This window comes from Saccostrea cucullata, unplaced genomic scaffold (assembly GCF_032062105.1).
Source record: "Saccostrea cucullata isolate Sc308-1 unplaced genomic scaffold, CSIRO_AGI_Scuc_v1 ctg861, whole genome shotgun sequence".
Classification (NCBI taxonomy): Eukaryota; Metazoa; Mollusca; class Bivalvia; order Ostreida; family Ostreidae; genus Saccostrea; species Saccostrea cuccullata.
The window spans coordinates 53,891-63,415 of NW_026935377.1; the positions used below are offsets into that span (position 1 = coordinate 53,891).

Genomic DNA, 9,525 nt, shown 5'->3' on the forward strand with positions numbered 1-9,525 from the left:
TGCTCTGGATATATAGCGCTATACCGACTGAGCTGTGTTACAAGGCACTTTCAAATATTATAAATTTTGATTTTTTTAAATGGGAAAAATTATGGCTTTTTTTTAAACAGTTATTTAAAAAGTTGTATGCAAAAATATTCATGCACTTTATATTTTATTTTTGATTTGTTTTAAATTTTGTAAAGTTGCTGTGGCCAGAGATAAAGGGGCATGGACACAGTTTCAGCTAAATTTTCAAAATTCCTTTTCCATTTTTACAAATATTCAACTAGGGTCTTTCTAATAATCATCAAAAATTTGAACGCCAGTTGTCCAGATACAAAACAGATTTTGAGCTTCAAACCTTTGTTATGTAAGGCTAAAGTCATGTATTTGTTTACACAGGTTGATATACTAATATATGTTCGTTCGAAGTAGATAATTTTTAAAAAAAGTTAATTTTAAATACGATTGACAGTTACAATTGATTTGCTGAACTTCATTTTGTTATAAATATATTATCTATTTGTAAACAAAAACAAGACACGAGCCTTGTTTACATTATGAAGAACTTTAAGTTCTGTATCCTGTTTGTTAATCAACAAATGATGCTCAATATTTTTCTAATCAATAGATGATGTCTTAGATAGGAATTGTGAACATTAAAACTGGTTTTAAAAAATCAGTTGAAACTGTGTCCAGGCCCATTTAAAGCAACTGGCTTTTGTTACTTTGATCAGCGATTTAAAAAAAAAAAAAAAAAAGAAAGCTTATTTCATCTTTTTCATTAGTTGACGTTAACTCAAATTTATGGAGGGAATGGGATTACATGTACATGTATTTGGGTAGTAAAGATAAAGAAATAGGCTGAGGGTTCGATCTTCTACCTGTGTTTTCCTATTTCTTTATGAGAATAGTTCAATTTAGGTAGTGGTCATGCCTGAGGTTTACACAGATGTTTATATACCACATTATACCATGACAGGAGTGCAACAGAATTGTAAAATTGTGAAAGAAATTTTAGACAAAAACGAATTTTCGTAGACTGTAATAAATTTTGTTTATTGAAGTGTGGTCAGTTACAGGATCTGTCTGTGCTTCAGATCTATATTGCCATGGTCAGGAGTACAACAATTTTACATGTACTTTAAATAGTCAGGTTGTGTGAAGAGCAAACACGGATTTCCAAAACATCCGAGGTGTGATAAAAAATAATGAAAAATAAAGTTGAATTTTGGTGGTGTGTAACTGTGTTTGTCCTCAAAAGGAAAATATGCTATAAAATATATATACATTTTGTCTAAATATATATTTAATTCTCATTATGAAGTATTGGACTATAGATATTGCACAATTTCATTACAGCTTGATGTTGCACTTTATGAATTTTTGTGGTCTATTGTTTAAATTTTTCGTTAGAAAACTCGTTTACTGCACTCAGGAGTGCAACAAAACTGCTCTATAATATTCCCAATGCTTAAAAATAAGTTAAAAACGTTTGATACTACTTGATGTTCAAAACACCATGTCTATCAACAAATAACAGAAATTTTACAATTAAATCAGGAAATAGTTTTCATCATCCTGAATATACTTGTTAGTACAATGTATATATATCAAATTTTGAAAATAAGCATGTTTTAAGTCCTCAAAATATGAAAAAAAATGCGCCGTTAACAATGAAGAATATCAAAACGACAAATTTATTTACAAAGTAAGAATGGTTTATTGTGTGTTATAGTTTTTGAAACAATGTTAAATAAAATACATATCAGATATCAGGAGTGCAACACTTTAACGTAAATAGGATCTCTTAAAAATCTAGCATTTTTCCGTTAGAAAACTCGCATATAAAAATTCTTTTTTGGCGTAGATATTAAGAATTGACTTCAGCAGACTAAAAAATGAATTAAAATTTGGGGAATTTTATTTGCCACATATTTTTTTTTCATATTAAAACTTTGAATTGAATTTGAAAATTTGTGTAAAATAAATATCAATCAAAAAGTCAATTTTTTTCACAAGAAGGGAAACTCAATTAAGGTTAGATCTAATCATTTATACCCCTGTTACCATTTTGAGTCATGAATAAACCCCATAATTTCTTGTGATTATCAAAATTAAATGAAAATTTTAAATAAGTAACTGAATTTTTTTTTTAAAATTCCCGCTTGGTGGTCGTTTTTTTTTAATTTACCCAATACACGAATACATCCGTATGTACATGTACAGTCAGGTAAAAGACAAAGAATATGAAATATCGTTGTGTCTTAAATTTCCGTTTCCAGTTGAACTTTTTTCAATACAAACAGTGCTAAAGTGTTTGTTAGTATTCTATAAATGAAGTTAAACTTTGTGAAGTACCTTTTATAAACCAGGGGGTTGTAACATAAAGGCTACTTAAGTCTAAGACCGTGCTTAAGTAGGAATTAAGTACAGTCTAAAACTTAAGACCGTAACTAGAAGCGTACTAAGATTTGGCAATCTTAGCAAAACTTAGGCGGCCGGTAGAGGTGACTTAAGTGTATCTTAACTTTTTTATACATATATTTAGAATTATTTAACGTTGATTTTCTATGTTAAAACATTCCTCTATTCATATTAGGCATTAAAGAAAATACTTATCTTTATTTGACGCTGATTTAATAATTTCAGTTTTCCGTTTTTTATTTGGGGGGGGGGGCGCTACTGTACTGTTCGATCGATCGATCGATCGAGAGAGAGAGAGAGAGAGAGAGAGAGAGGCCTTGAGACAGAGAGAATTGTTTATAATTGGAGACATACGAAAAAAATATTCCCTGAATTTTTTCTGTATCCGTGATTAAATTGCAAATGATTGTATCATTAAACCTCTGCAGTCTTTTCTTCTGACATGCATGGCCTGATACATGGGGGGATTCAAAATGTATTGGACTTTTTAGAGTTTCAATTTCAATTAGATAGACGGTCGGTTATATTGTCTTTTCTGTGATAACATGGTAAGTGAACATTTGTCAAAACAAAAGAGTTACGAAATGTAAACTGAAAACATCGCAGCTTCGGGGGATAAACAATAGTCATACATTTACAATGAACCACAGATCACCGTTATGTGACCGTGCAGCATTTGTTTAATCAAATATGCAGTGTATTTTACACAAATTAAATTATATTTTAATATAAAATCTAATCTTACATAACTAAAACCGATAGGTAAGGACGTCCAACCTTTATAAATATTTAATTAAAACCGTAACTGAATGACATTGTAGCAATATATCTATATAAAATGAAAAAATATAGGTTGATTATAAGAAGTATTTCTGAACATAAGTTTGACTTAGCTAGGACCTAGCTAAGTTCGCTTTATGTTACGGTTTAAGACATACTTAAGTAGTACTTAGGCAGGTCCTAAGATTGTGCCTAAAACGTACTTATGACCCTACTTAAGTCAAAAACTTAGCAAGGTTTATGTTACGAGCCCCAGGTCATTAAACGGGTCCCGATAACACAATACTCATACATTTACAATGAACCACAAAATCGCCACTTTCTGACCGTGCAGCATTTGTTTTCAAAATTTCCGAATAATTTATAACAGAATTATAATTTTAATACGAAATCTAATCTTACATAACTAAAACCGATAGGTAAGGACTCCAACTTACATATGTATGGATATTAAAACCCTAACTGAATGACATTTAGCAATATATCTATATAAAATGATAAACCATAGGTTAATTTTTCTAACATAAGTTTGTAGTAGGACCTAGCTTACGCGCTTTATGAACCTTTAAGACGTACACAGTAGAAATTAGACAGGTCCTAACATTATGCTTAAACCGTACATGTTTACACAGTTATCAAAAACTTAGCAAGTTTTATATACGAGGAAGGTCTTTTTGTGCAGTAAGAATGACACATATAGAGATAACGAACGGTATTCAAGATCAAAAGTCCATAAAAAATACAAAAAAAGTCCATAAAAACAAAATAGGAATAGAACAAACACGGACCTCCAAATCATCAGAGGTGGGATCAGTTGATGAGTGAGCATCCCCTGCCAATCGGTCACACCCGCCGTGTGCTCCTTGTCATGATAGGGAAATAATTGAAAGATCCGTCGTCAATTTAGATAAGAGTATAAATAATGGACTAACATTTAGTATGAAAAACGTCAGTCAGCCTTTGACTCAATGATAAATTGTGTTTGCTGACAAGGTCATTGTATCAACCATATAACTTAATGTAATGATATTCTTGTTTCATCAACTTGTATGTCAGTAATCTACCTCGTTTTGAGAAATTGTTCATACGTAGACTGCTCTTGCGTATCAAATAAACTGAGAGATATAAACATCGTATGCAGGGGATGTAGGTATATTGCTGCATAGGTAAGGGAAGTTAACGATAGAAAAGTTAAAGTCATCGCGTTTATCATAGAGTTTGAGTGTTAGATTACATTTATCATCTTTTTCAGGTAAAATATTCAAATATGACACAGATGTGTCAAAATCTATGATATCTTTTATCTCAAGCTCACTGGGATATATCGTATCGACACAGGAATGGAAATCACCATTGTTAGTTGACAGTACGTCATCGATATACATGTATCTAAATGTCGAGTTGAAGGCCTCAGAAAGGTTTTTCTTCTCTTTACGCATAAAATGTTGGACAAATTCAGCTTCATTTGTGTACAAAAATAGGTCTGCTATTAACGGAGTGCAATTCGTACCCAAGGGAATTCCAATAGATTGTTGGAAGACCTGGTCTACAAAATCCACATAGATATTGTCAATCAGAAACTCAAGCATCTTCTTGATGTTAACTTCAGAGCGCTTGTTTGTACAATCAGAATGTTTTTAACAAAATGATTTTGCAAATGACTAACCCATATAAACACTTTTACATACAAAAGTGGAACCTGTCAAAATGCATGTGAATTCTTAAACAATTTCAATTTTACAAAACGTGAATTGGCTATTTACAAAGCATTTTATTACAAAAAGAAATCTAGAAGTGAGTACATCTGCATCGGCCGTCGATACAATGGTGCCGACGTCCATGGTCACATCGTCCGTGACAGTCGTCGACCGAGGTGCAAGCTCCTGAAAAAGAAGATTGTAAAAAGGTTATACGTTATTCTTTGCAAGGAACATAAATATGACAGGTGCAACAACAGAAGGTATGTATATTTACCGTCACCAGAGGCAGCGGTTGTACAGGTACAGGTACCGTCCACACAGTGGAGTTCAGATCCGCCCCCGCAGTTTGTAGCTGTGCAGTCTCCAGGCCTGGTACAAGACTCAGCATAAGCTAGAGATTACAGCAATAACAACGTGAATTTTAACTACACATAGCTCATCGACAATAAATTTTTATATTAAAAGTGTACACTCCGCCTAAAAGGTTTAAATAGTCATTTTTGGTCTATAAATGATCAGATTTGCCTTTCCCTAAATTCTCTTACCGGTGATTTAGCATCCTTGTCATAATCATTTTAAAATAATTCGATAACTATAGATGGTAAAGGGAAAATCTTTAAAATCAGAAGGTCAATAAGCCATAATTTGATCTGCGCATTTGATTCTCAAAGCCCCTTCTGTACTTCTTCAGCAGATATTTCTCCGTATATATTCCTATGTTAAATTTATTGTGAGCGCATCCTACCCCAGCGGTTGTTATTTTGGAAAAGATGTGCTAGAGTCTACATAACCAGAGGATGATTCCATATAATCTAAGGACTTTCTTTTTAACAATTAACACCATGCTCATAATTTGAATGAATTATATACTTCCAAAAAGTGCTAACACATAAATATGAGTAACGATGGCGTAGCCGTTCTTGAGAAGAAGTTTCTTAAAGAATATTTGTAAAACATTGAATGCCTATTGTAGCCTCACCCTACTTACATGCATACTTTTAGAACAAGCTTTAAAATACACCATGTCAGGAAGTTTCAGAAAAGTTTCATCTTTTCTGGCGTAGTGGATGTTGACTAGAAAATTTTTAGACCAACACTTACACTTATTACGATTCCTTAATTTTCTTAGTACACATGTATAGGTAATAGAGTATGATCCCTTTATATAGCGAAAAAATTAAAGCACCTCACACAAGAAAACTCTATGCCAAGTTTGGCTGAAATTGGGCAAGCTGTTCTGTAGATGAAAATTTCAAAAGTTTACAAGAGAGACAATGGACGAATTACTATAAGAAAATTTCCATCATGCATGCATTTGAGTAATCGCCTCAGGTTACATAAAATATGCAAAAAAGGATACATGAATGTTTTTTCTCGTTACATTATGGCAAATTTAAATTAAAATTACGCTTATATCATGAAAATATAACAAGAGAGTGTGGAATAATTAAAAAAAAACTTTTTAAAACAAAATGTTTTATCTTAAATGAATTCTTTACTCGGGTTTACTTGCAACTGTTTAGTAAAATTAAAAGTCGAACTAAATTGTTCAGTAAATCGGTAAAAAACATTGGTTTTCAGATATGAATACGTTAAAGTTTTGGGGAAAAAGATAAGATATTATGAAAAAAAGCATCTGTACCTGCAACAACAACAACAGCGAGTACCAGAATGACCTTCATTGTGACGTTTACTCCTCTAGATAATGTGAAGACTGATTCCAACTTTTAGTGCAATCCCTTATATATGTTACCTTGGTAGCGTAAAATCACGCAAAGTTCAACGAAACGATACGAGTACTAGAACTGGGAGATAAAAGTTTATATAAAATGTGAAATTATCTGCATGCTCGTGTGCTATTCTCATACCTAAAGTATTTATAGGTATTTGTATTAATATGTTTTTCTAAAAAAGCATGAGCTTATTCTAATATATTCACGTCCCTCGGTCTTCTGTGTATGTTCGGAAGAAAAAGGTTCCGCATTCTATCACTTTCTCAATGTGGACTGTGAAATACTTGACGAACATGTACATGAATGGTTGATTTCAGAAAATATGTAATTAACTTTGCAGAAAGTGTATAACTAACACTAATATTCAAAGGGTAAAAACACAAACACTTGATTATTTTCTAAATATATTTGATGGACTTGTATTCAAGTAGATGGTACACTTCCGTCTTGTAGAGGATTTTGGTATTCATAAGATGTGAAATTTTGCATCTATGTTGTGGTAATTATATATATATAAAAATAATGTTTAAATCAAATGATATGGGGTTCCTTCATAATTAAGATATCCTATGAGCTTGAGATGTAGGATTAACCTTTTAATGAAATAGAACTTTACATAATATGCTGAAGTTACTTAGTAATTTTTAAAAATGCATTAAATTCTGCAATTATCTAAGGATATGATGATGATTTTGAATTATATGTTTTGGTCATTTCATGATGTCATGGTGCTGTTGTTTTATAAGGGGGTAGTACCTTGGTTGTTAAATGGTAATTATTCAATTTTATTATGTATAGTATTTTATTTTAAAAATGCATTAAATTCTGCAATTATTTAAAGATATGATGATGATTTTGAATTATATGTTTTGGTCATTTGTCTCATATTTAAAGAATTGCAATGAGCATAAAGAGAGCAAGTATGCCACAAATTCATTTACATTATTCATTTACATGTTCTACGTATTAACAAATTCAAGGAGGTAAATTATTGACAAACAAGTTGATGAAACAAGAATATCAGCAGTCATATTTAAAGTCATCATTTCGTATGTTCTATGGTCGATACAATGACCTTGGCAACAAAAAATATTTATGATTGAGTCAAATGTTGATTGACGTTTTTCATACCACCTGTAAATGCTAGGCCATTATTTACACACTGAATTGACGACGGATTTTTTTCGTTATTTCCTGACATCATCATGACAAGGAGCACATGGCGGGTGTGACGGATCGGCAGGGGTTTCTCACTCCTCTGTGACACCTGATCCCACCTTTGATGTTTTGGAGGTCCGTGTTTGCTTTCTAACTATTTTGTGTTGCTTATCAAACTTTTGAGCTTGAATACTGATCGTTTACTCCATATATTTCATGCAATTTAAAATGATTTATCAAAATGCATCGAAAAATGTTTTAGTTTAATTTTACTTTTTAAAAATTATCTTTATGGAAATATTATCGCATGAAAAACTTTTATATAAGCAAAACATAAAATATAAAACCATTTTCTTATATGATAAATATTAAGAAATGTGATAAAAACTACCATCTTATCATAAAATAAGCAAAATAACGCAAATACACAAACTCACTATGAATTATCAAGGCACGTAATGTCATAAAAGATGCCTACCGTGAAATGCAAAAGCGCAATTTAATATCATAAATTAAATTATCATAAGTGTCCTACAAAGGGTTTTTAAAAACTCTTTTTCATGAAAACAGCAAACAATAAAATACAAAGACAACGAACGTATCGTAATCACAATAAAAGGACCATTTTAACAATACAATTTCTCGAGCAAAGCAAACAAGGACCACTAAAACATCAGAGTTGGGATCATGTGCCATGGAGGAGTAAACATCCTCTGTTAACCTGTCTCCCCGCATTTTGCTCATTGTCATGGTAGGAAAAACGAAAAGAAATCCATAGAAGTGCCAGTTTATAAATACAAGGCTAACAATTAGTATGAAAAACTTTAGTCTGCATTTGACTTAATGATAAACGTTTTTATGCCTCCTATGAGAAATATCAGCCTGACAGAGCAGTAAAAAACAACCAAACATAGAGATGCAGTTTTGTCGATTATGTCATTTAATTGAATGACATAAAGTAAAATGTATAACAAATCATGAAGGGGGATCACCTAATATTAAGCAATACTGTATACATGTACATATGTGAAAGGTACAAGTGTGATCTCCCTGAGACTGACTAGAAATTTACATGCAGTGAAAATATCAGATTACATGTAAATATGCATAAAATATACCATACTTGAGTTAATCCTTGGAGGGGTCCAAACAATTGCGCCAATCCTAGAAACGTACAACAAGTTATAATAAAAATACAAATTTTGATTAGAATGCAAAATAATACAAAACTAAAACCCCAAGAAAAGGGTGGGTGGTGGGGTTTTTTTCCCCACCGCACTACCAGGCTAACAAAAATGGCGCAACAAAAACAAGGATTTTGATTGCGTTAAGATCAGTAAAATGCACCAAGGGTTGCGATTTCGCAATGAAGGATTATATAATAATTGCTCTGCGATAAAGGCGCATATGCGACAGACTGCGCTGGGTTGTGCGGGATTATCCGAAGGTGTAAAAATTAACAATTCTCATCGGGGCATAAATTGAATTATCTGTGATAATATTGTTTTGTGTGGTGGAACAGTAGAAAAAATACTCCGTGGGCATAGCACGACTGAAATAAATTGGTTCTAATTGTTCACGATAACAGTAGGGATTTACATTGCGCAGTAGATTATGCATTGATTCATGGTCAGGAAAAAAAAATAGAACATTTGACCTATGTAGATTAAAATGTAAGTGAGAATCCTGGGATTATACCATATGAAGGTGTCACATGTTTAGGTGAAAAATCCAGAGTATCGGAG

At 32.1% G+C, this 9,525-nt stretch overlaps 1 protein-coding gene across 1 annotated transcript; it reads right to left on the reverse strand.

The window, feature by feature from the left end:
- Window positions 1-4,940: 4,940 nt before the first annotated feature.
- Window positions 4,941-6,627, reverse strand: LOC134242619 (serine protease inhibitor Cvsi-2-like). The gene is made up of 3 exons (XM_062724722.1): window positions 6,532-6,627; window positions 5,164-5,280; window positions 4,941-5,072 (listed from the first exon to the last, which is right to left on the reverse strand). The coding sequence occupies exons 1-3, from the start codon at window positions 6,569-6,571 to the stop codon at window positions 4,978-4,980; spliced, it is 252 nt and encodes an 83-aa protein (XP_062580706.1). The 5' UTR covers window positions 6,572-6,627; the 3' UTR covers window positions 4,941-4,977.
- Window positions 6,628-9,525: the final 2,898 nt, after the last annotated feature.

Coding starts and splice junctions, on each gene's coding strand:
- LOC134242619 (XM_062724722.1), bottom strand. CDS start 6,571: ATGAAGGTCATTCTGGTACTCGCTGTTGTTGTTGTTGCAG. Junction 5,281..6,531: donor CGCTGTTGTTGTTGTTGCAG/GTACAGATGCTT, acceptor TGTAATCTCTAG/CTTATGCTGAGTCTTGTACC. Junction 5,073..5,163: donor AACCGCTGCCTCTGGTGACG/GTAAATATACAT, acceptor CTTCTTTTTCAG/GAGCTTGCACCTCGGTCGAC.